The sequence below is a fragment of the Felis catus genome, chromosome B3, assembly GCF_018350175.1.
Source record: "Felis catus isolate Fca126 chromosome B3, F.catus_Fca126_mat1.0, whole genome shotgun sequence".
In the NCBI taxonomy this organism is placed as follows: Eukaryota; Metazoa; Chordata; class Mammalia; order Carnivora; family Felidae; genus Felis; species Felis catus.
Window position 1 is genome coordinate 38,655,257 of NC_058373.1, and position 26,529 is coordinate 38,681,785.

Sequence of the window (26,529 nt, forward strand, 5' to 3'; positions counted from 1 at the left end):
GAATGGGGCTATTGAAGCTCTTTGTAGAGGGAAGTGAGGCCGCTGACCACACCCCCAACCAGAGCCTTCGCTATGCTCTGGGCTCTGCTCTCAGGGGCAACACAGGCCCTGGGTTCAGTCTGGGAGCACTCTGGCTGCCGCTGCTACTCTGGGGGTGTTTGGCACCCACAACGATCCCAGGTAACCTGGCCGGGCTGCACCAGAGCGGGGATCCCAGTGGGAGGGCATCGTCCTGATCCTCAGGACTGGAGGCCCTGGGACGGCAACCCTGCTCGTGATCCCCAGCTTGGGGAGAGGTCTGTGCCTCTGCACACGCCACGGTATATAGGTGGGGGTGCTGCAGGGGCTCTGGGGGCTGTCTCGCCTCCCCCACCGAGTGGAGCTTCCCTAAGGCAGCAGTGGTCTTCCCATGCAATCAGGGCCTCTCACAGGGTATGGGCTGGGTATCCTCCGTCAGACGGGGAGCAGGGGTGGTTTGGAGCCTTGCGCATCAGACCCGGAGCCCCCCAAGCCCAGTGTCCATCTCCTCCTTTATCAGACCTGGTGTTCAGCCTCAGCCTCTGCTGGTGGCTCCCAGCAGGGCAAGGGCCCAGCTCTCTAGAGAGAGCCAAAGCCTCTCTAGATAGAGCAGCCCCGCCTCGTCCCATCTTCCTCCCCTCCTGACCTTCGCCCCCCCAAGCTGGGACCTGCCCCCCCCCCCAGCCCTGGCTGCTTTTTCAGGAATGGGGGAGGGCCGGGTGCCATGAAGCCAGTGCGGGCTGTCCCACTTTGGTGGGTGCTACTGCTGGTGTCCAGGCTGGGGGCCACCAGGAAGGGATCCCCAGAAGAGGCCTCCTTCTACTATGGAACCTTCCCACTTGGTATGTCCATTCCTCTGTTGGTCTGTCCGTCTGTCTGTCAGCTTGCCCACCTTGGGCTGGCTTGCCAGAGAGTTTGGTGTTTTCATTTCCCGACAGGTAGGATGGGAAAAGGAACTCCGTATTGTTGTTCTAAAATAAATGAATCTCCGAACAGATTTCTTTAAACTTACTATACAGGCAGTTAACGTTAATCACAACTAAAACTGTGCAAATACGTGTTTTAAATGTATTATGTCTGCCCTCGCCCTGACCCATAGGTTCCCACTCGTAGGGAGCCGGGGGCAGGCGGCTGGGGAGGGGGCCCGCCCCGTGGCTGAGGACGAACAGCCCAGAGTCCAGGTGCTGGGTGGGGAGTGGGAAGGGGCCCAGGGCCCAGTTTGAGGTCTCTACTTGCAGGCTTCTCGTGGGGCGCGGGCAGTTCTGCCTTCCAGACAGAGGGAGCCTGGGACCAGGATGGGAAAGGGCCCAGCATTTGGGATGCCTTCACTCACAGTGGGAAGGGAAAGGTGCTTGGGGATGAGACAGCAGATGTGGCTTGTGATGGTTACTACAAAGTGCAGGTGAGTGACGAGTGTGTGTGCAGGTGAGTACGCACCTGAGAGGTGGACAGTGACACATTGGGGAGCCCGGAGGACAATGTCAATCTAGTGTTCTGTTAAACACCCCCTAGTCCACTGCAGGAAAAAGAGGTGGGGCTGTTGGTGGCTGGGGATGGGGGGGCAGGGGATGTGCAAGAGGTGGGAGGGTAGACGTTGGAGGAAAGGACAGCAGGGCCCCACCTGAGCCAGGGCCTTAGTCCAAGTGATGGACAGCTGAAAGGCTGATGCCATGACCCTGGGGTCTACAGGCCACAGTAGCCTGAGCCCTTGGTCTCTCTTGTGAATTGGCCCATGGAGGGGGTCCCTCTGCTCAGGACCCACTTTTCCTCTCTGGGCCGGCTTCTTGGGGGACTCATCACCCAAGTTTATTAGGAACACCCCAATTGACATCTCACAGCATCCCCATATCCTGCATTTATTTGACTCTTGGCATATCCCCAGGAGAAAGGGGGCAGGTGCTTTCACACCCATTGTATGAATGAGGAGGAGTGAGCATGCGGGGGAGGGGGTCAGCGTGAGCCCCACCCCAGAGTCCTAGGTGACCACTCCCCACCTGGCGCCCCTGTCTGCACAGGAGGACGTCGTTCTGCTGAGGGAGCTGCATGTGAACCACTATCGATTCTCCCTGTCTTGGCCTCGGCTCCTGCCCACAGGCATCCGAGGTGAGACAGGGCAGCCCCTCCCAAGCCCAAGGGCAGGTCCTTTTGGCCATGTCGGCTTTGAGGGGACACTATAGAGTGCTGGGGAGGGAGAGCAGCCTGGAACATGGCTTCTCTGGCAGCAGCCATTACAGGTTCTGCAGGCAGCTGGGCTCCCGTGTCGTACCAGACCCGGAATCAGGCCGGCTGGGGGTGATTTCAGGCCCAAGAAAGGCCACAGGGCCCAGGAGCACTGTGCTTCAGAAGGCCAACGCCCCCTTATTTCACCTTCAGCTGACAAGGTGAACAAGAGGGGAGTCAAGTTTTACAGCGACTTCATCGACGCCCTCCTCAAGAGCAACATCACCCCCATCGTGACCTTGCACCACTGGGATCTCCCGCAGGTGAGGCTAATGCAGCCCAGACAGAGGCCCCGGGGGGCTCCGCTCAGCACGAGGAGCCTGATTTGGGGACTGGGGTTGGCAAGGTGGGGGCAGAGGCTCGGGTCTGGACTGGGAGATGGGAAGGAGTGAAGAAGTCTGACCCACCCATGGAGGACGTCGGGCTGGTTTAACTGATGTTTGTAACAGGCGATGAGGGCAGATTTCGATGTTTTCCAAAAACATTTGGCCTAAAAACAACAAACCAAACTAAAAAGACACCTCTTTTGAGTAAGATTTGATGACGTGGCATAATTAATGTACTTGTCTGAGCTGGTATCATAGTACAGCCCCCCAAGCCATTTCTGTTAAGTCTCAACCTCACTGCCAGACCTCACTCTTCAAGCAATTCCTTCCTTCATTCCACAAGACCCCCTGGGAGAGGAGCCGTGTGTGTCACTCTCTGTGACACAGGTCATAGGAGGTCAGAGAACAGACATGTGGCCTCAGGGAGATGTTGGGAAGAGGCGGGGGCCCCATCACTGCTTCAAAGCGCTGGGCGTGGGGTGGAAGGGGTGCTCTGGTTTGAGGGGGCTTGGCAAGTGATGGGGTTAAGAGTTTGGGGAGCGAGCAGGAGGAGGAGGGATGGAGGTTTGGAGGCATAGCTTGGGACCAGGCCCCAGAGGCCTTGACTGCCGAGCTAAGACGACTGGGATCATTCTGCAGGAAGGGGAGCCACCAGAGACCTCTATGCTGGGACTGGGGCCATGGAGCAGACTTCAGGGAGACAAACCGGAAGCCTCATGCCAGCTTCTTCCTCCGCTTTCACTAACCTAGCCCTTTAGCATCCCCTCAAACCCACCAGGCAATCTCAGTGGAATGATGCATCTTGGGAAAATCCCACCTTCACAAGCAGACGCCTTTGGTTGGAAGAGAGTCTTCCACTGAAGAAGGCAGAGCCCATCCTCACAATAGAGCTTCTATGGTTTCTGACATCCGCACGGCCCTCAAAATCCTAATCAGAGGTTCCATGTCCTGCATCATCTCTTATTTCTTCTGAATGTGTATTCGAGGTTCTTTTCCCAGTATCAGACCTCTCGCCCTCGGCCAGTTTCCTTAAATATTCAATCTATCACGTTCCTTCCAAGTGGGAGAGTCTCACAGCTTCTCTGTCCCTTCCCTCTTGTTTGTATAAGGTGTGACATGTCCCCACACTGATGTTGCCTCATGGTTCATTGCTGGCCACCATCCTCAAGTTGTCACATCCAAGGTCCCTCATCTTTGCTCTCCGTTGCTCTAAACAGCCTCTGTGGTTGTCATCACCCTTGTTTCTCCCACGAGCGTGGCCTATCGACTCCAAAAGTCTTTTCCGGAGACAGATCCTTGGGGCACCTGCTTCTCTCTCCACCAGCTGCTCCAGGTCAAGTACGGCGGGTGGCAGAATGTGAGCATGGCCAACTACTTCCGTGATTATGCCGATCTGTGCTTTGAGGCCTTTGGGGACCGGGTGAAGCACTGGATCACTTTCAGTGACCCTCGGGTAAGCAGGGCCCTTCTCCAGGGGGGAAGCCCCCCTTCCCAGACCACGGAGCTCCTGCTCCTTCTCACAGGCCCTGTGGGCCCCACTTGCCACCCCTGTAGACAATGGCAGAAAAAGGCTATGAGACGGGCCACCACGCTCCCGGCTTGCAACTCCACGGCACGGGCCTGTACAAGGCGGCACACCATATCATTAAGGTGAGGTGGGTCCTTGTGGGAGTGAAGGTGGCGTTCAAGGCAGAGGAACAACCCTGTGTCGGCTCGGCCTACCCCAGGGGTCTGAGCCTGAGCTCCGTCATCTGCGGTTCCAGCATATTCCACCACACCTTCGCACCACTCACTTGCATCCCATGAGGATTTATGGAGGGAGTGCCGGGTCATCCAGTGCTGGGCACTTGCCGAGACAATAGAGTAGCTGCTCCCTAGAGCTTACAATCCAGTCAAGGGGATGGAGCGCATGCATGTGAAAACTTGTCACCTACATGTCTAAACAGCCTTGAGAGGACTGGTGACAGGAAGAAGGGGCGGGACACCAGTGAACCAGGGGCTAAAGTCTTCAATGAATGAGCGGCAGTAACTGGAGGTTGAAGGACAACGGTAAGGAGTTAGGAGTGTTTGTCTCAGAGCATGGACTTCAAAGGACCTGGGATTTTGGAAGGAGAAATAGTTTGGAAGCAGCAGGAAGCAGCAAGGCGGACGCTACCCTAAGGTATGCGAGGTGTGAGGGGAAAGCTGGCGTCTTCTTGGAAGAGCTGTGTTGGGGATGTTCTTTGGGGCAGCCAAGCTCAGTAAGGGCCCGGGAGTGAAGGAGACAGAGGAGACGCTGGGGTGACTCAGGTATTACAAGGCTGCTGGAGAGGCTTTAGAAGGGGGAGGGACTGGGTCACACTGTAGGACACATAGGAGGGTACAGGCGATGTTGCCTAGGGAACAGGGGTGTGAGGCATGACAGGATGGTCCCAGTGGACTCTCAGTGGAAGGGGACAATCTGATCAAGCAGGAAGCCAAGGGGCCCCTCAGTGACATACTAGACTCTCAAATTCCTGTCAGGGAGAGAACTTTCTCATTCCTTCTACGCTTGGCATATGAGTCCTTAAACTGTGGATACTCGAAGGGCAGAGCTCTGAAGGCATCAGTGGGTCACCGGCAAGAGAGTATGGAGAGAAGGCATGTCAGCACATTTTCAATTCTAGTCTTAAGACTGTTCCAGATGCTTGGTATTTTCCTAACTTCCTGAGCAACTCTGGGAAAGGTATTGCCTAGTTAACCACAGAGAACGAGTAGGAACAACACGAGGAGCCTTAGCAAAAATCTTAGAAACAAGAAATATCACAAAGAGGTGGTTTGTGTGTTTGTGCCAGAGTGAGACCGAGTTTCTCTACAGAACAAAGGAAACACGTGCGTCTGGAGGTCGGAAGAAGGGAGACAAGGGATTGGGATAATCAAGGCTGGACCCAGGGAAAACCTGGGACTCTCAGTCAAATCGGATCCCTAGTCAGGACAGAGGGAGACGTGCGCCAGCCAGGCACCTCTGATGCACCCCTCTGTTTTCAGGCCCACGCCCAAGCCTGGCATTCCTACAACAGCACGTGGCGCGGCAAGCAGCGAGGTGAGCCTCACCACCCTCGTGCTAGGAACATACCCCCCGCGGGGCGATACCCTTCACCCCTGCCACCACCTGCCCTTTTTTTTTTTTTTTGAGAGAGCGAGAGAGTGAGGGAGAGGGGCATATGGAGAGAGAGAGAGAGAGAGAGAGAGAGAGAGAGAAAGAGAGAGAGAGAGTATTAAACAGGCTCCATGTTCCCAGTGCGGGGCCCAACGTGAGGCTCGATCCCACAACCACGGGACAATGACCTGAGCCAAAATCGAAGGGTCGGAAGCTCAACAAACTGAGCCACCCAGGCGCCCTCTCCCCTGTCTTTTCTTTTAAGGTCTGGTGGGGATCTCATTAAACTGCGATTGGGGGGAGCCCATGGACATCAATAGCCCCAAGGACATAGAAGCTGCCGAGAGATACCTACAGTTCTGCCTGGGCTGGTTTGCCAACCCCATCTATGCCGGCGACTACCCCCAAGTCATGAAGGACCGGATCGGTGAGCCACGTCACACTTTAGTTCCAGGCACCACAGCAACAGTACTGAGCCCAAGTGAAGGGGTGGAGAGGCGGGAGACAGGGGTGGAGGAACACGCTGGGCTTGGGTGAGGCACTCAAGGGGTAGCCCAGCCCCCAAGGAACTGAGAACTGGTTTTTTGAGTTGGGGCGAGGGGAGGAAGGACACATCCCCAGACGTGGAGATTGGGTGTTTCAGAACCCAGGGGGAAACACAGCAATTTTCTGGGCTGCTTTCTTTTGCGTTCTGCCGTCCTGCCTCTTTCTCCCCACTCCACTCCATCTCATTTTAAGTGAAGTGAGAGAGAGAGGTCAAAGACGCAGTCACGGGCAGTGTTGGTTCTATTACTTGAGGAATGCTTTCCAAGCTCTGGTTTCCACAGTATCTGAGAAGAGAATAAAGACACATAGAGCTCCCAAGGCTGAATCAACTTGGGTGCTTTTAAGTGCCATATAACAGAAAACGCCGACTAAAATGGCTTGAAAAGTAGGGGATTTATCATCCCAGGTACTGAGTCCAGAAAAGGGTGATCCAGGGCCGGGTACTCCAGCCTTCAGGGATGTCTTTGTGGACCAAGGCTCATTCCATCTTTGACTCTGGCACCTTAGCCAGCCTCAACGTTCCTATCAGCCACAAAATGGCTGCGGAAGCTCCAGGCATCATGTCTTCCCACATCATATCTTTCCAGAAAAACGGAAATAGCTCCAGCATACCCATTTTTTAAGAACAAGAAAAATCTCCCCAGAAAACAACCTCCACTCACAACCAACTTCCCTACAAGGGATGTCCTCAAGGGATGGAACTGTCACATGCCCCAGAAAATGCCTTAGACCACCAGGACCTCAGAGGCTGGGGAAGCCAGGACTCTCATAAAGGATATGACCCCTTGGAAGAGGATGTGGAAGAGGATAAGAAAGAAGACAGGCCTGGCGCTACTGACTTGGGGGGCAGCCAATCGTGTCTGGCCACACGAATCTAAAAGTATTATCTCTGTTTATTTAGAGGTATCGGTCTGCGTGCCCCTAAAAAAAGAGACAAGGTTAAGATTGTAAATAGGTTACAATCTCACACGGCAAGGCTATTTTGGATGTTTGACTAAGAGAGAACTGTCGACATCTCAAAATTGTCTCTTTCTAAGGCACCGCTTATCAGACTTACCTGGAATAGGAGCAGATTCTAATTCTGACTCTGCCGCTAACCGGTGAGCGGTTCTGGGCACGGTGTCTCACCTCTTCGGCTGTCATTTTTATCATCTGAAAAGGAAGGATTACACAAATAATCTCTAAAAATCCCTTGGCAATAACTAGGTCCGTGACACCTCTATCTATGCCCATGTGTTCGAAATCCCGAGAAGGATTTCCTCAAGGTACACAAGGAAAAGCCCTCAGGACGGGGCGGGCACCCCGCTTTGCAGGCACAGCCCGTCATTCACACGGCACATTCACTCTCGGGACCCTCGGAGGCCGTAGCGGGAGCCACAGCAGGATTGCACTGAAGGAGCCGAATTATTGCTCATAGGACAGTTCTTGGGCTTAAGGCCAGTAATTCCAGACTCTGTCCACTCCAATTTTGTGGTAACTCTAATGGAAACCGGGCTGAGTTTTTCCTTGTATGATGTGTACGGAAGGATTCTCTGAGCAGTTCATGTTTTCTTTAGTGAAAGCATTCTGCCAGAAATCTTGTACACAAATGACTTCCAGGCATCTCATAAGCGCAATAAATATGTGAACAAAAGTACTTCTAGGCCAGTGCTGTCCAACAGAACTTCCAGTGATGATGGAGAGAAGTTCTGGATCTGTGACTTCTGATACGAGAGTCTGGAGTCATTTGTGTCTATTTAAATTCAAATTTTTTAAAAATTAAAAACGTAGCCCTTCAGTGTGACTGACCCAGAGATACAGTCACACTGGCCATAGTCCAATGGCCACATGTAGCCAGTGGCTACTGTGTTAGACGGTCCAGAGACAATGCCTGGTGGTTTTTCTCAAGTTACTGAATATAACTGAAAAAAACACGCTAAGATCATAAAGGTATTTAATAATACAAGCTTTTCACCCATTTAAAAACCAATAGCCTCTTTGGAAACATTTTTATGGTTCTATTTTACAACTCATACCAATGTTAGTCTTCTTTATTCATTTAAACCCCCCCCCCTTTTTTTTTTTGCATACGTTCTACAGAGACACGCAGGTTTCAAATTTTTTAAAGTACAAGAAAGTACAGGCAGACAGCCTCTCCTCTGCTGTCCTGCCCGCCACTCCCTTCTAGTGTATTCGATAAACTTCTATCACCTAAAAAAAAAAAAAGAAAAAGAAAAAAAGAGAGAGACAGAGAGTAAAAAGTGAGAAGTCAAGCTTCCCTCCCTCCCTCTCCTCATTGCTTCCAACCCCTGGGAGGAAGCATACTTCCAGAGATGGATTGTGCCCATGTGGGCAAAAACACTGCTGCTCTACGTGTGTAGTTGTTAAACACAATTCTTTGCATCTTCCACTTAAAACATGTGACCTGGCATTCTTTCCATGTTGGCAATAGTGCTGGTATATAGTCATCATTCTGATGACTTCACAGAGCTGTACGGATACACAGATTTATTTAAACGGTCTCTCGAGAGACATTTGTTTGCAATCTTTTGCTACTCAATCTACAATGAAGATCCCTGTATACATCCTTTTACACGTGCAAGTAAAAGGTAGGATGAACAGATATGGAAATGGTCTGGGAAAGGACCTATCTTTCTCCAAGTTAAAAAAAAATTTTTTTTTTAACACTTATTCATTTTTTGAGAGGCAGAGAGACAGGGAGACAGAGAATCCGAAGCAGGCTCCAGACTCTGAGCTGTCAGCACAAGGCCCGATGCAGGGCTTGAACTCATGACCTGCGAGATCATGACCTGAACCAAAGTCCGACTGAGCCACCCAGGTGCCCCTCCTTTTACAGTTTTAAATGCTAGGACAAAATTTCCCGACACAGAGGTCGTACCAGCCTACACTACAACAGTACGTGAATGTGACCATATGTCCCCACCCATGGCCCGCACCACCAATGACCTTCCACATCTCTTCCCAGAGGCAAGCAAAGTTACCAATTTTGTATTTAAGAATATAGGCATCTAAGGCCACACTTTTCCATATAGCCACAATGTTGCCTGCATACCACTTACTGAGTAATCTATGGAACATACCACTTTAAATTTTTTTAAATTTATTTTGAGAGAGAGAGAAAGAGAAACCATGAATGAGGGAGGGGCAGAGAGAGAGAATTCCAAGCGAGCTCTGTGCTGACACAGTGCAGACACGGGGCTCTAACCCACAAACTGAGATCATGAGCCAAAATCAAGAGTCAGACGCTTAACCAACTGAGCCACCCAGGCGCCCCTGAAAATATAGCTTTTGCGCAATATAAACTTTAAAAATTTTGAATAGTATTCAAATGTTAAAATTCCAGCTTAAAAGGCTAAGGTTATATTTTCCATACAAACGAGTCCCAAAGGCCGGGATCTGGACGGCAGCTTTTATGTCAACGTGCCACTATGATCGTGGTAGGAACAGCAAAAGAATCGTGAGAAAGTAAAACTTGGTGAAATTCTATTTTTCTCTCTCAATAGGGAAAAAGAGTGCAGAGCAAGGCCTGGACATGTCAAGGTTACCGGTGTTCTCGCTCCAGGAGAAGAGCTACATCAAAGGCACATCTGATTTCTTGGGATTAGGTCACTTTACCACTCGGTACATCACAGAAAGGAACTACCCCTCCCGCCAGGGGCCCAGCTACCACAATGACCGTGACTTGGTAGAGCTGGTTGACCCGAACTGGCCTGACCTGGGGTCGACGTGGCCACAGTCTGTGCCATGGGGGTTTAGGAGGCTTCTCCACTTCGCTCAGGTGATTATCACATTCGGCTATTTCACGGGCACTTTTTACCCCAATTCATGATCTTACAGCTTAGGCCCAGGGGCCTACATTTTAGTTTAAGTTTTTATTTTAATTCCAATTAGTCAGAGTGCCTACATCTTCAAGTTAATAAAACAAGCTCAGTTAGTTGTTCTTCAGAGGCCACCAGATCCGGGCTTTACAGACCAACGCTGACTATGAGTTACCGCTTCAACGTATGTACCTGTGGCTACAAATTCTCATCCCACGTTTATTTTGCTGCCCCTTCTCACTTGAAATATGTAAGAACACAGCCTGAAGTATATTTTCTCCGCAATGATGCTGATTGACTGAGAAATGTAGTCTTTCGTATGAACTTTGTCCTGTCTACACTCACCTCCGAGTAAATGTGTAAACTGGCATCCACTAAATGCTAAACACACTCGATTAGAATAGAGCAGGCTTGACTAAGTGCTCGCATGTGCCTCAGACTCGGAAACCCAATTGGAGGTCAGAATTTTTAAGATATTCCTTACTATGACTCACTTTCAGACGCAATACGGCAACCCTCCCATCTACGTGACAGAAAATGGAGCATCTCAAAAACTACACTGTACTCAATTATGTGATGAGTGGAGAATTCAGTACCTTAAAGGCTACATAAACGAAATGCTAAAAGGTGAGCTATAGACCAACACTGTCTTCACAAATTTTCTGTTTAACTTGGACAGAATTTGACAACACACGTGACCGACTGAAGCTTGTTTCTGAATCTCAGAAATGAATGCATTTAAAATTATCTTCACAGTATTATGTTTCCAAGTAAATGAAATATATTAAAAATGGAACAAAATGTCTTTGCAGCTATAAAAGATGGTGTTAATATCAAAGGGTATACTTCCTGGTCTTTGTTGGATAAGTTTGAATGGGAGAAAGGATATTCAGATAGATACGGATTCTACTATGTCGAATTTAACAACAGAAATAAGCCACGCTATCCAAAGGCGTCAGTTCAATATTACAAGAAGATTATCACCGCCAATGGGTTTCCCAATCGAAGAGAGGTAGGGCAAATTATTGAGGTTCCTTGTTCTAGACTGCATTTTTAAATAATCTCTACACGCAGGGTGGGGTTCAAACTCACAACCCCAAGATCATGAGTCGGAGGCTCTTCCGACTGAGCCAGCCAGGTGCCCCTCACTTGTTCTAGATTTTGGAAGAGCTAAGCAGCTTGGGTGAGGAGGGTGGTGAGACTCCCTCCTCCCTTCATCCATGGAGAACAGGGTTTTGTGGGCCTTTGTCTCTTCCCCTAACTTGTGCCACCTCTTTGCTCATTTGCTTAGAATGGAGTAAACCTGCCTTAAAATTAAATCCTAACTTTAAAATTTGTTTTTGTAACATTTATTCATTTTTGTGAGAGAGAGCATGAGCGGGGAAGGGGCAGAGAGGGAGACACAGAATCCGAAGCAGGCTCCAGGCTCTGAGCCCCATGCGGGGCTTGAACTCAGAGTACGAGATCATGACCTGAGCTGAAGTCGGACGCCCAACCAACTGAGCCACCCAGACACCCCAAATCCTAACTTTTAAAATTCAGTCCTAACTCACAGAGCGTGAAGGGCAAACTAGTTATGTAGGAATCCTGAATGTTTTAGGTTATGACAGTCAGTAGAGACTTCTAGTTAAATGTTCTAAATGTTATATTTTAATGCAAACAAATACTGCCTATTTACTCTTCAACATATGTGAAAACAGTTACAGTAAATAATAGTAAAATAAATGTATAAGGACCACACAACTTTCACTTCTTTTCCCACTAGTTCCTAAGTGAGATTAAAAATAATTCATCTTAATATTAATAATCCTTTAAAACCTACCAAACATTTTCAGTAACCTACAAATGTTTCTACCAGCTAAGTTGCTATCGATGACAGGCAGTTAAAATGGTAATTTAGAATGTCTTCATGAAGAAAATTTCTAAAAAGAAATCTCACTTGTTTACCAACATTCTTTTAGGATGAGCCCACTGGCAACATAAAGAAGCAGTGACTGATAGGCATTCACTAGTCTGGTGTTTCTAGAAAAGCGCTAGATTGTAAACTCCTCAAAAATAAAGACTTTTTTTTTTTTTTTTTACTCCCTCACAAAGATGCACATAGGTATTCAATAAATATTAACTAAACTTCAGGCAGATTTAAATTTGTCTTAATCCTCCATTATTTTAAAACTGATTTCAGGGGCATATGGGTGGCCCAGTCAGTTAAGTGTCTGACTCTTAATTTCAGCTCAGGTCAAGATCTCATGGTCTTGAGACAGATGGAGCCCACGTTGGGATCTTCGGCTGGGCACAAAGCCTGATTAAGATTCTCTCCCTCTCCTTCTCCCTCTGCTCCTCTCTCATTCTCTCTCCCTCTCCCTCTCCCTCTGCTCCTCCCTCATTCATGGGCTCTATCCAAAAAAAAAAAAAAAAAACAAAAACAAAACAAGATTTCAAACTGCAAAAAATTAGTCTAAGATGACATTACTTACCTAGTGGATTTTTATTAGGTGGAAAGTTGGTATCTCAAAGCCTTGGAAACTTGTGCAATCAACAATCAGATGCTTGCTGCAGGTGAGTATATTTTAATTCTTCCCTTTAACAACTAAGGCACATAATTATACATATAATGATGTTACCAAAACCTCAAAATGTGGATCTATGTGAAGTCAATCTTTCCAAAAACACAATTAAAAATGAATTTTTTCCTTCACTTTGAAGCAATGTCAAATTTCTATTTTACAAGAATTTCAAATATTTTAAAAATCTACCAGAAAAGAGAAATATTTTATCCACGCTAGTTTTATTTTTCTGAATCATACTATCAATTTATAAACTTATTTTTGTTATAGTGGGCTTTGTGGAAGGAGGGAAAAATGGAACCATATTCAAATAGAATAAACATCGAAAAGTCAAAGAACACTCCAGATTTTATATTCACTCATTCAGCAAGTAATTATTAAGCACTCACTATTAGCTAGGGGGTGTTATAACTAGAATACAGCAATAAATAAAACAAGGTCCCTGACTTCATGGAAGGCATGGTTCCCAAGGTTCAAAGATGTGGAATAACAAAGACGCATCTACACATCAAGGCCAGCACAGATCATTTGTTTCTTTGAATTCGGTCTTTCTCTATGAGGGCAATCAGAGAAATATACTTCCTGTTTTAACAAACCCATCTTTAATGTGGTATCAGAGGTGGAAAGTGCTAGACCAAACAAATCCTACCAATTCAGCTACTTTCATAGCTGTTTTATACCACTGTGCCCTGCTCCCATCTGAATAACCAGGTGATATTAAGGATGTATATTCCTTTAAACCAAAATAAGCTTATTTAATCACCTAGACATATGATGTAGAATTTACTGCTGAGCCTATGAAATCTGTGGGAGCAGGGTCTGTGCCTTATTTATCTCCGTAGCCAGGGTGCCTGGCACAAAACCTACAGTAGGAATTACATACATGTTCATTAACATAATCACGTATGTGAAATACACTTATTATTCAACTCTTCAAGATACTTACTTAACAGTGCAAGAATTCCCACAAAAATATGGCAACTCCTCCACCTCTTAAGATACATCTTTGAATAACATCTTTGAAAGGTTGGGAGACGTTTGCCAAGGATTTTTCTTTCATAAATCCCCTCAGTGAAAATTACAGAAACCAGGGAACATGGCTGTCAATATTCTCACATTAATTTATGGTAAGTGCAAGTATAACACACATTTAGACTTTATTCCAGTACCTATGGAAGAACCAAATGTAGGCAATCTTTATTCCATATTTTCGGAAGGATATTACAAAGCCCTCACGTAATTTTTTTTAAATAACATTTTATAACGTTAAGAGAACCATGTTCTCTTTTATAGCAAGTGAGATTAATTACAAAGCTTGATGATGCCATTTTCCAAGTTTTCCCCAATGCAGGGGAATCTTTCCAGATGAAGCTATATTCGCTAAAATGACGACACTCTCATTTGTGGTGTTCTCTCTCCCGTTTCAGAGCCATTACTAAGTCACATGCAGATGGTGACGGAGATTGTGGTACCTACAGTCTGCACGCTTTGCATACTAATCTCCGCAGTTCTCCTGATGCTCCTCCTTCAGAGCCAGAGCTGAGACAGGGTTACCCATTTTATAGATCCATCTTTCGTAAAGAATCCTCTGGACCTTCCTCCTTTTTCTGCCTTGAAGGTTTATATACATTTCTGGTTTCAGGCTCTGTGATAATGGGGTTTTTTTGTTGTTGTTTTGTTTTGGCTTAGGCTAGGATTTAAAAATTAGAAAATAAAAATAAGCATGAATGAAGTAAAAATCACCTGTCAGAGTTAATGTTAATATTTTGCTATTATGCATCTACTTTCACTTTACAAAAAAGGAATCATAGTACACAAATTATTTTGTTACTTGGTTTTTTTTCCTTTTAAAAATCTGTCCAGTAATATTACTTTCATGTGGAAATAACTGCCATCTTAGCACTGTCCTACACAGGATGGACAGTCAATCATCTGCACATAACAATCCCTTCAGGTTCTAAATTCTATCAAGCAACCAGGGAAACGCATTAGGTGGGTACCAAGTAAATGAGCACGTACACTTTTCTGAGATAAACTTTCTTCCACTAAACGTAATTAACTTCATTGAAGTACCTTAAAGAAATATGTCTAATATCTTCTCTGTGCCTAGATATTCTGTTTTGTTTTGTTTTTTTAATAAAGGTCCATTTTACTCTTAACTATGCTAAATTGATAGAATTAAACAATATTTATTTGGAGACAAAACACGGCTTAAGAAAGAATAAAAGACATTTTATTCATTACCTGATTCTATTGTTTCTAAAACACAAAAACAGTAAGACAGTAGAAACTGCTATTGCATTAATTTTCTTGGTTAATATTATCTTAAACATTTTAAAAGGGTGTTTACATCTGGGGCTTAGTCCTACAACTGGGCTGGGGTAGATATGTTTTTAATAGAACTCTGCTTTCAACATCAATCGATAGGCTCCTTCAGGGTTTTTCTCTCACATCAATGTTTTTGAAATCAAACTCTCTACTATACATAGAGATTTAAAATGCAAAGACATTACCACTCAAAAATATGTTTTCGTTTCTCTGGTTTCAAGATTAATCTGGCTTACTGACTACAGAAGGTAAAAAGGAAATTAAAGACCTGCATTGCTCAATAACATCTGATAAGCCTTTTACATGATTACTGAAAAATAATGCATATTCCAAATGTATTAAATCAATACTTCTGTTGTAGAAAAAACGAAAACATAAGATACTTAATACACCACAAAGTATTTGGAGAACAAAAAGCGAACATACTACCTTACAGAGGACTCCATTGGCACACTTCACTTGAAATGCACCTGGCTGCAGGTGACCATGTTAGTATAGAACATCCTTTCTTCCAGGCTGCCATTTAATGTTAATTCAGAAACATCTGTAACCAGATAGAGATCAGAATTGCTTACCAGCCTGCTGGCTTTTCTACCATATACACTGCTGAATTTTATAATAATCAAGAGGTAATATGAATGGCATGTGTCTTCTATTTTGAATTTAGGGGACAAAAACCAGCGTGGACAATTCTTTTAAATGGTAAACTTTGATGCATTGAAAACATGACTAAAGAAAATACAAAGCAGACTTGTTTTAATTCTGTATTTTTCAATTAGCAATAATAGCACCTCAGATAAATCTCACTGGCTACGATACTGCCACTTCACAAAGCTTAATTCTCTTTTTAATTTGGGAACATACTGCTCTATTTTTGTGCCTCATCCACTATAGTTCAACTCTTTTTTCCAATCTTAACATATATTTTGGAAAACAATTTCTACTTGAGATTTCTAGTCTTAGGGCTAGGCAAATATGCACTTTTTTTCTCTACTGAAGACTGTTGTATTTCAAAAACAAATGCAATTAACATTTAGATGAGCTTATGTTCACTTTCTTGTGGGTCAACATTTTGGTTTCCATATTCCCACCATGATCAACAATCATCTGCAGAGTACCCACAGGGCGAGCAGCACTCTCCCAGACGCTGTTGTTCGCTCCCGTTCACCCCAAATCATTATTTTCTTCCCGACATTTCTTCTCTCTTAGGTCTTCCTGATTTTGATCTCAATGTTTTACTCAACAGTATCACAATATTAGATATCTTGAAAAGCTAGTATTGGACCTAAGTGCTCAGTTCAGTCCAATGAAGCAGAAAGCCTAACCTCTTAAATGCATATAATCTTTGGCAAAAAATAAATCATGACTGAGCTTTAATATTTACAACTGGGGCTTTGTATGAATAGCCCGTGACTTACAAATGAGGGCGTCCTTCACCAGTGGGTCTTGCTTTGGGCTGGAGGTGACAGAATAATTTCTAGACAAACACATCAGGAATATACGATGGGTAGAAGAGGTTATAAAATTCTAGCCAAAATGGAGTATGTGAGTGGTTTTCCAAGCACGCAAATATAGGATTTCATAAGAATTCTTTATTTTCATAGGAGTCACTGGACCAAGTATTTATTCATAAATTGTTTTAACTCATTCAAAATAACTTGCACTCCTTTTTGAAGTAATCTGCATCAAAAAGACTCTAGAAGATACGTTCACTCTACTTCACTTATCCAGCATCATTGAAAAAAGGTGTTTAATCTTGCATGAATTTCCTCATAAAACACGTTTAATCTTTATGTAATAAAATTTATTTAAAACAGCATTTTCCAAAACGTATCACATATGTTCACAGCTTTAAAACTTTCTTTTTAATCATAAAATATAGATCTTTTTAAACAACATTTGCAGTTAAAACAAAATGCTTCAATTGGTGGTTCTCAAACTAGTTGCACAATGGAATCACCCGGAGAATTTTTTAAAAAGTCACTGCTGTCCAGGCGGTAGCTCCAAAGATTCTGACTTACTTGGTCTTGGTATTAAGACTTTAAAACCTCCTTAAGGGCGCCTGGGTGGTTCAGTCGGTTAAGCGTCCGACTTCGGCTCAGGTCACGATCTCACTGTCCGTGAGTTCGAGCCCCGCGTCGGGCTCTGTGCTTACTGCTCAGAACCTGGAGCCTGTTTCCGATTCTGTGTCTCCCTCTCTCTCTGACCCTCCCCCGTTCATGCTCTGTCTCTCCCTGTCTCAAAAATAAATAAAATGTTAAAAAAATAAATAAATAAAAAATAAAATAAATAAATAAAAAAACCTCCTTAAGTGATTTTAATGTTCACCTAAAGCTGGGAACCACCCCTGCCCTCACCATGCCACACCTGAGGGTTAAAATTTTATTGTATCCTTCCAGACCTTTTCTTATGCCTGTCTCCATATTTTTTCCAGGCTTTTAATACTATAAACAATACCACACTTAATAAGGTTGTGCATAGGTCTTCTTGCACATGTCTGGTCTTATGTATGGAATAAATCCCTACTAAAAAAACTGCTGGGCCAAAAATTGTACTTTAAAATATTGGCGGATATCGCCCTCCACAGAAGCTATGCAAACTTCTACTTCAATCGGCAACGTGTGAGGTTGACCGCCTGCCTGTTCACATCCTCGCCAGTACCGTGATAACAAATTTTTTGATCTTTGCTTATCTGACAGGCAAAAGATGGTATCTCTATAATATAAATATGCATTTCTCTTATCATAAGTGGGCCTGGGCAGCTTTCATTCTCAAGATGACATCTGAATTTCCTCTTTGGCAAACTGTTCATCTTACTTGCATTTTTCTATTGAGTTATTAACATATTTTTCTTACTCATTTGAAAGTTCTTTATGTAGTAGGCAATGTAGCCTCTTTTCCGAACATGAGCTGCAAATTAATCTTCCTTGTTTATCATTTGTTTTGCCTCTGGTATTTTTCTGTCATGCTGCAACTTTTCTAATTTTATATGGTTGATTTTCAAGCTTTATACCCTCCAGGTTTCATATCACACTTAGAAAAGACAGGATGATTTTAACTGATGGTTCTCAGGAAAATTTTTCCATTTCTTTAGGGCTTTTACTATTCAGCCATATGAACAGAGAAGTTTCCATCATGCTTGAATCAAAAAATATTTGGGGGAGAATAAACCTTTCATGGAAACAATTTTGCAAGGTATCAATCTAGAACTATTTGTAGAGTTCTGTAGTTCAATAACCAGCACTCGTTGACTACGGGCTTCTGAAATCTTTTCAGATGGTCTTAAAACTATCAGATATGATTTTAGATAATCACTGCAATATCTGAATGAAGCCTTTTAAATCTACACAAAGAGAAGACAGAATCTTGCAATCCACATACTTGAAAATAACAGTTTTACAGGTGCTTACTAAAGGAGGAATACTTGGAGCTGGCTTATTACACCAAGGGCTCAAACGCATTCTCTGACTGATGTGGACCATCTATGACAGAACATTAGAAAGCTCGGGGCGCCTAGGAACCTAGGTGGCTCAGTCAGTTAAGTATCCGACTCTGGATTTCGGCACAGGTCATGATCTCACAGCTCATGAGATGGAGCCCTGCATCTGGCTCTGCGCTGACCTCACAGAGCCTGCTTGAGATTCTCTCTCTCTCTCTCTCTCTCTCTCTCCCTCTCTCTCTCTCTCTCTCTCTCTCTGCCCCTCCCATGCTCACACGTGCTTGCCCCCTCTCAAAAATAAATACACATTAAAAAAAAAAAAAAATCTCAGGGCACCTGGGTAGCTCAGTCGGTTAAACGTTCAACTCTTGGTTTTGACTCAGAGCTGATCTCATGGTTTCACGAGTTCGAGCCTCGCGCTGGGGCTCTGCACTGGCAGCACAGAGCCTGCTTGGGACTCTCTCTCTCTGCCCCTCCCCTGCTTGTGCTCTCTCTCAAAAATAAATAAATAAACAAAAAATCTCAACCTTTTCCCAGCACTCCCAGAGAAGACATCAGGGTAGAAATATCATCACTGAAAGAGTGCACAAAAGTGTGAAGTATGAGCTAGCATTTCAACCTTCTCATCTATTTTTGCTCCTTGTATCCCTATTGCTTGACCTCTTTTAATAAAAGTTCCTCTATCCAGGATGAGAAAAAGCACTCTCCCGTGATTTTTTTCCTCCAGAAAAAATACGTTTTACACCTAGAGTTCAGGAAAATTATTTAAAACTGGGCACAAGAGCTACCATAATGTGCCAGTAAAGATTCAGTTTATTTTCTACTGGAATTTATCTGAATAGATTACAAACCATCTTTACCAGGTTTGTGGAAACTCAGATGGTCTACAGGTGCACTGTCACTCAGCTGCCAAACTGTTTTCACCTTCTTCTGACCACCACTGATTTCCACTTTCCATTTCTGTGGCTTCTCACTAAGGAAAGAAGAAACATCAAAGTGGAAAAAAAAGCCCCAGTTATTTCCTTCCTTCCTTTTATACTCACAATTAGCGAAGTCCTCATGTGAGAGGCACTGAGAAAGAAGAGATGAACAGGTCGCAACTCTAAATTTCGGGGTTTGAGTCTGAACTACCTACAGGACACTGAAGTTGGGGATTTACACCTAATTTAGAAACATGGATCTGAAGCTCAGGAGAAGCTAGCGATGGGAGTTATGAATTCTCATTAGCCCAGAGGAATTGAGGCTTTGAGTGTGAGTCCAATCACCCAGGGAAGACGGAAAGCAAGAAGAAAAGAAGGCAGAAGGTGGAGTTCTGGTGAAAAGCCACACAAGAAGCAGGCAGAGGAAGACCCTGAAGAGAGAACTCCTCTCGGTCTTGGAGGGAGACCAGAGAGGTGGAATTAACACAGAACGCTGTGTCACAGAAATGAAGAAACGGGACGGAGATCCAAGAAAGGAATAGTGTTAAATGCCAAAGAGCCTTCTAAGTGCTTACTCATCAGGAGAAAGAACTGGGGGGCCAGCTGATTACACCAGGGGCTAAAGCACACTCTTTTACTGGCAAGTTGTCCACTGGATTTGGTAATTAGAAGGCCACCAGTGATCTCGGCCGGAGCAGTTTCAAGGAACGACAGGGTTTGGCTACGAGGGAACAAAATAGAGGGAGGGTAAAAACAGAGTGGCTTCAGTATGAGAGAAATTTCAAGCACATTACCTGTTGAGGGAAGAGCCGAGGAACCTATCATTTGACACAGCCTGAGTCCATGTGGATGGCCAATCTGTCACCTTAGCCTCACAGTCCCATACGTCCCCAATCCCAAACCCTCTCATTCCTCACAGGCAGATCCTCGACTTGTCGTCATTACCCCGATCACTTTCTTCCCAATCTGTCATTTCCCTTCTGCCTACACTTTCTGCCCTATACTGTGAAGGAATTACAAGTTGAGAGAAAAATGAAAGACTAGAGGCCCAATGGTAGAAAAAGAGAAGACAAAAGGTCTGGGAGAGGAGAGAGGGTGAACCCTACCAGACGGCAAAGAGCAGGACAGAGATGATTAAGGTTGCAGAGCTGGAGCTCTGGTCACGAGACCCCCAGGGAAAGGACAGAGGAGTTGCCCAGGAATTATGGCCAGACTTAAAGTATAATTTAATTATTAAGTTGCTGACCTTTGATATAAGCTTTTTACAGCAGTTGGTCTGACTGGCAGCTGAAAAATGTGTTGCTCGTCAAGAGGATTTTGTTTGTAGTATTTTATGCAGGATCTGAAACAAACAGAAAACAACAAAAAAAGAACCTCTTCTGGAAAAAAAAAAAATGTCCCTTGGAGATAAAGGCTTTCTGGTAATCTAAAGTTCATAAGAGAAACATTTCACCCAGTACCACTAACCAAAACAACAGCAGAAGAATAATTTCAGGGCCACAACAGTAAACAAAAAACCAATGCCTCCTCCCCCCCACAACAAAAAAGTTAGGTTGTTTTTTATTTTGAAAGGATATCTCAATTTTTTTTTCAATTTGTAAAAATTAATAGAAGGCCTATTAAGTTAAGCCAAAGTAAAGGCCTAACTAAGTCGGGGAGGAAGTGGTATCAGAAAAAGAAAACCAGTAAGAATCAAAAGAGAGACAAAGATACAGCCTCCATGGTTTTCAGATTCTGGGGAATTAAAGAGTTAACTCATTTACACTCTTCATCTTTAATGAAAATAAATGTTAGATTCTGTAAACAATAATAATTTCAAATATTTCCCTTTACAACTGAGGCAAATTCTAAATTCGGGAAAGGCAATGGTACATTTCCTTCTGCAGGGAATAAGAAACCCAGTCCATCCACTGGATGGCTCACTCATTTCGACCGTGAGGCTTCAAATACACATAAGACACCGGCAACCCATGTAGGAGGCTCATTCCAAACTGTTTCTAGCCAAACTGATCGGCAGAATCTCTAAAATTACAGCAGTGCTATTGGCAGAAGTCGGATAATAGTATTTGGTTTCGTTCAATTACCACTGGAGGTCTAGCAATGATTACTTTGGCCCAAATGTATAAGGCTATAAAGAAAAGAAGAAGGAAATATTCATGAAGCACCCGTTAGGTGTCAGGTACTTTAGACATGTTACATCATTTCATCCTGACGACAAACACTTCAAGTTATTAGTTCCTGTTTACAGATAAGAAAACAAGATGCAGCGAAAGGAAACTTCCTCAGAAAGTCCCAAAATGCTAGAGCCAAGTATCAAACCTGAGTCCTTCTGAATCCAAAGCCTTTCCTTCCTCTGACAGGGGCTCAGAACTATTCTGCTACTGTGAAGATAGGGTGTACAGATTCTACCCAAACTGATAATAAAAACTGCACACATTTTGGCCCCACCTATTTCATAAGAGACTACATTTTTATGTGGAAGGAACAAGAGCAATACTTACTGTGTTAAAGCAAAGAGGAGCTCATGTTGGGGTTTAATGAAAAGCATGCAACTGACTAATATTTCTAGAATATGGTGGAGTTTTTGAACACGACACACCTGTTCTTGTATATCTACTGATGGAGTTGTGAAATATTCCTGGAACAGAAAACAGCAAAATAAGGAGTTAAAGAGCATGAGCAATCTTGGGGCGCTTGGGTGGCTCAGTCATTTAAGGGTCCAACTCTTGGTTTCGGCTCAGGTCATTGTCTCACGACTCCTGGGTTCTAGCCCCGCAGTGACAGTACGGAGCCTGCTTGGGATTCTGTCTCCCTCTCTCTCTGCCCCTCCCCTGCTCACACTCTCTGTCTTAAAAATAAATAAACATTAAAAAAAAAAAGAAGAAGAAGAAAAGCAATCTTTTTTTTTTTTTAATTTTTTTTCGAACGTTTATTTATTTTTGGGACAGAGAGAGACAGAGCATGAACGGGGGAGGGGCAGAGAGCGAGGGAGACACAGAATCGGAAACAGGCTCCAGGCTCTGAGCCATCAGCCCAGAGCCTGACGCGGGGCTCGAACTCACGGACTGCAAGATCGTGACCTGGCTGAAGTCGGACGCTTAACCGACTGCGCCACCCAGGCGCCCCTAGAAAAGCAATCTTTAGGAAGAATATGGCTATGCTTGCTAAGCCTAAACTATGCTTAATTAATAGGGGGGTAAAAAATGGAGGCAGCCAGACAGAATCTACCACCTTTCAATACTACTCTTCAAACTAAACTATAAGCAAAATTGTCACTGAGAACATGCTCAGCAAACTGTTACATTATCTGGTTAACACAAATTCGAGAACTGCCTCAGCAAGGAGGCCCAAGTGGGTAACTAATACTACCCACCAAGCTCTCCAGATGGAATGACTGGCAAATCCACAAGATAATTCTTAACTTCAATACCCTTGCCAGGTTGATGGGAGTGTCCACCTCTAAAAACAGGTAACAAGTACCAAGAAATTAATCAAGTGTATTGATAAGCTTCCAGTCACATCTGAAACTGGTAAATAGGTACCACCCTTTGAAAAAAGAAATTTGGCAACGTATGTCAAGCATCATAAAATACTCAGACCTCATCCTATTTCTGAGAAAACATCCTAAGGAAATAATCCACGGTAAATAACGGTAGGCAGAATTCTATGATGGCCCCCAAGATTCCCACCACCTGAAATACACATCTTGTAATAATCCCTTCTCCTTCATAGGCCAGAACTTGACAGACGGTGCTTCCATGATTAGGTTACTAAGTGACTGACTTTGAATTGATCAAAAGGGAGACTGTCACTATGACCTACCTAATCAGATGAGCCTTTTAAAAGAAGGTGAAGCATTAGAGATGCTCTCCTGCTGACTCTGAAAAAACAAACTGCCCGCGCTGTGGAGAAGGCCACATGGCAAGGACCCAAAAACAATCCCTAAGATCTGAGACCGGCCCTGGACCAAAAAACTAGCAAGGAAATGGGAACTTTGGTCATAAGGCCACAAGGAAATGAATTCTGCCAACAACAAATGGGGGAACTTAGAAGTAGATCTTTCCCTAGTCAAGCAGATGGCAGACACCTTGATTTCAGCCTTGTGAAACTCTTAGCAGACTACCCAGCTAAAATGTGCCCAACTCCCAACCCCAGGAAACTGTGACGCAGTAAGTCTATGTTCATTTAAGCTTTTAAGTTTGTAGTACAGTGGTCCCCCCTTTATCCAAGGTTTCACTTTCCATGGTTTCAAACCTCTAAGAAGGTCAACAGTAGCCAAACGCTAGGTCACAACACTTACATCTTTCACCTCACTTGATCTCACTGGCATTTTATCATCTTGTAATATCACAAGGGTGAGTACAATACAGTAAGATTTTAAGACAGAGACCACATCCACATAACTTTTATTATAGTTTATTATAATTGTTCTATTTTTAGCTACTGCTGTTAATCTCTGTGCCTAACTTATAATCTCTGTGCATAACTTTATGATAGGGAAGTGTGTATAGGGAAAGACATAGTATACACAGGATTCAGTACTACCATACTTTCAAGCATCTACTGGGGGTCTTGGAATATATCCCCCAGAGATGGGAACTACTATAATTTGTTATGTTGTAACAGGAAACTAACACTAAGGGAAAAGCATTTGAATTATTTGAAGTAGGAGATGACTTGTTTTATTTATTTTTTTTAATTTTTTTTTTTCAACGTTTATTTATTTTTGGGACAGAGAGAGACAGAGCATGAATGGGGGAGGGACAGAGAGAGAGGGAGACACAGAATCGGAAACAGGCTCCAGGCTCTGAGCCATCAGCCCAGAGCCTGACGTGGGGCTCGAACTCACGGACCGCGAGATCGTGACCTGGCTGAAGTCGGACGCTTAACCGACTGCGCCACTCAGGCGCCCCGGAGATGACTTGTTTTAAAAGACATCTTTCTGTGCCTTAGGCCTACAGAGTCACTGGGGCCCAGGAATTAGCAATTCAACTAGCCTTCTAGGAGGTTCTCCAAATTTAAGGACTATTGTGTCAAAAGCCTGGAGTCAAACCATATTAAAAGAAAAAAACAGGCATATGAAATGACTGGGGCGGGGGGTGGGGTGGGGGATGCATGAAAATAAAGAATACCCTTTCTCTGTTATATATTTGTCTGTCTGTCTATCTATGTTTCCTAGGTCCTAGGACAAGGGCTGGCACAGAACAGGTATTTAGTATCTGCAGGTAGGATGACTGAATTAAAAGAAAAGCCAACTTTAGAATAAAAGAACAGGGGCAATCAACAGTCAGTCGAGTGTCCAACTTCGGCTCAGGTCATGATATAGTGGTTCGTGGGTTGGAGACTCACATCAGGTTCGCTGCTGTCAGCACAGAGCTGGCTTCGGATCCCTGTCCCCCTCTGTATGCCCCTCCCCTGCTTGCACACACTCTCTCTCTCTCAAAACTAAATAAGCATTTAAAAAAAAAACAACAAAACAGGGGCACCTGGGTGGATCAGTTGGTTGAGTTACCTCCACCTTACTCAGCTTCAACCTAAGACTTCGGCTCAGGTCATGATCTTGCCATTCCTGAGTTCGAGCCCCTCATCAGGCTCTGTGCTGACAGCTCAGAGCCTGGAGCCTGTTTTAGATTCTGTGTCTCCCTCTCTCTCTATGCCTCTTCCCCACTTGCACTCGGTCTCTCTCTCTCTCTCTCTCAAAAATAAACATTAAAAAAAAAAAGAATAAAAGGACAAACTCACCAAATGATTCAAAGATGCAAGTTCCTGACCTAGTAAGAAAACACACAGATATACAAATAAGCTTTAGGTATCGCCTATTACTTGTTAAGGAACCTTAGTAAAATTTTGCAGAGCTCCTATATAAAAGAGATGCTCCAGCCAAATAGTTCCCCAGAAATAGACAAATTTTCTGGCACATTACACCATGAATATATGTTAATACTATTCTAAAAGTGATCACAGCTTGCCTCTAATAAAAACAACCAAGTGTTGGGTATTAAAACAGCATCTCACAGAAAGGTTTCTTTTTATTTAATACACTAACCTCACAGAATCTCAAAATGTTTGAACTAAAAACACAAACCAAAACTAGAGTTAAATTTAATCTCTTTATCAAGGAGGAAAGTAAGTCCCAGCAAAGAGAAGTGCTGGTCTCACAGAGAACCAGGGGTGAAGCCAGGGCTATAAATGACTAGGGCCAAGTAGAAAGATAAAATCTGAGAATACTTATGATGATTGTGACATGCTTTTTCATTTTTTGAGCAGGGAAAGGGACTCACCTATGAAAAAACTGATATAATCTTTCTTTAGTTTGTCCAGACCAATTTCCAAAAGCATCTTAACTGGAACAGTCCCACTGAGAGAAATTGTATCCATGGTTCCGTGATAAGACTGATGAATAAGCTTACTTAGTAAACTGTTACTCCCACTATGGAGCTAGAAATCAAAACAAATTTATAAAACCATAAATAAAAATATAAACAAATCAATAAACAAAAGAAAAACAAACTGCATGAGCTACGAGCTAAAAATGTATAAGCTTGCATTTTTAGTCTCCTGATACTATAAATAGTGTGAATAAAAAACCCTGATTTGGGGCACCTGGGTGGCTCAGTCAGTTGAGCGGCCGACTTCGGCTCAGGTTATGATCTCGCGGTCCGTGAGTTCGAGCCCCGCATCGGGCTCTGTGCTGACAGCTCAGAGCCTGGAGCCTGTTTCAGATTCTGTGTCTCCCTCTCGCTGACCCTCCCCTGTTCATGCTCTGTCTCTCTCTGTCTCAAAAATAAATAAAACGTTAAAAAAAAAATTAAAAAAAAAAAAAAAAAAAAAACCCTGATTTACAAACGTGTCAGCTCCTGAAGGGTCATTCCTATATGATTCGCTTGAGTCCAAAGCAACTATGAAGAGTTTCAACTTATCACCCCCAGATACGGTTCCACCAAAGAGAAGACAGAGTTGGTTCTCTGAAGCTCTGCAACTAGCAATTCTTTTCTCCTAGCTGATTAAGTGCTCCTGGGCGTCTTTCCTAAACTGAACGTCTTCATCTGCACGGAAAACTCCCTCCCTCGGTGGTCTATTCACTGGTCAGGAGGAACTCCCTGGCTACAGACATCCTAACTAGATCATTTGCAAATTAAGATGTGTGAACTTACAGACCTAACAGATGTTCCAAAGTTAAGCACTTTGTTTTAGAGACACCTGAAATATTGGCCATTTTGTCACTAATTATC

The 26,529-nt window shown here is 44.1% G+C and overlaps 2 protein-coding genes and 1 pseudogene across 9 annotated transcripts in view; 1 reads left to right on the plus strand and 2 right to left on the minus strand.

Annotated features, from left to right (window-relative positions):
• The first annotated feature begins 41 nt into the window (after positions 1 to 41).
• On the plus strand, positions 42 to 14,173 carry LCTL (lactase like). Of its 3 annotated transcripts, none has more exons than XM_019832194.2 (14): positions 84 to 180; positions 703 to 860; positions 1,257 to 1,420; positions 2,034 to 2,121; positions 2,392 to 2,501; positions 3,889 to 4,017; positions 4,119 to 4,214; positions 5,571 to 5,625; positions 5,948 to 6,109; positions 9,732 to 10,006; positions 10,547 to 10,673; positions 10,859 to 11,058; positions 12,539 to 12,602; positions 14,038 to 14,173. In XM_019832194.2, exons 2-14 carry the CDS (start codon positions 743 to 745, stop codon positions 14,151 to 14,153), a joined length of 1,704 nt encoding a protein of 567 aa, XP_019687753.1. In that variant the 5' UTR covers positions 84 to 180; positions 703 to 742; the 3' UTR covers positions 14,154 to 14,173. The 3 variants fall into 3 exon arrangements, with proteins under 3 accessions (XP_019687752.1, XP_019687753.1, XP_003987063.1); XM_003987014.5 differs by having other exon boundaries at positions 91 to 180; positions 721 to 860; XM_019832193.3 differs by lacking the exon at positions 703 to 860 and having other exon boundaries at positions 42 to 180.
• The window catches only part of ZWILCH (zwilch kinetochore protein), a 39,732-nt gene continuing 25,800 nt past the window's right edge, over positions 12,598 to 26,529 (minus strand). For 5 of the 6 annotated variants that reach the window (XM_045059127.1, XM_023255157.2, XM_045059128.1 and 2 more), the window contains 7 exons: positions 25,579 to 25,735; positions 25,040 to 25,068; positions 21,799 to 21,935; positions 20,544 to 20,639; positions 19,238 to 19,350; positions 15,368 to 15,482; positions 12,598 to 14,300 (listed from right to left, as the gene is read on the minus strand). In XM_045059127.1, coding sequence (XP_044915062.1) covers positions 15,394 to 15,482; positions 19,238 to 19,350; positions 20,544 to 20,639; positions 21,799 to 21,935; positions 25,040 to 25,068; positions 25,579 to 25,735 — 621 coding nt within the window. In that variant the 3' untranslated portion in view covers positions 12,598 to 14,300; positions 15,368 to 15,393. Of the gene's footprint in view, positions 14,301 to 15,367; positions 15,483 to 19,237; positions 19,351 to 19,872; positions 20,019 to 20,543; positions 20,640 to 21,798; positions 21,936 to 25,039; positions 25,069 to 25,578; positions 25,736 to 26,529 lie in introns of those variants that run through there. The other variant, XM_023255155.2, reaches the window with a different exon arrangement.
• Positions 15,654 to 15,774, minus strand: LOC111561013 (annotated as a pseudogene).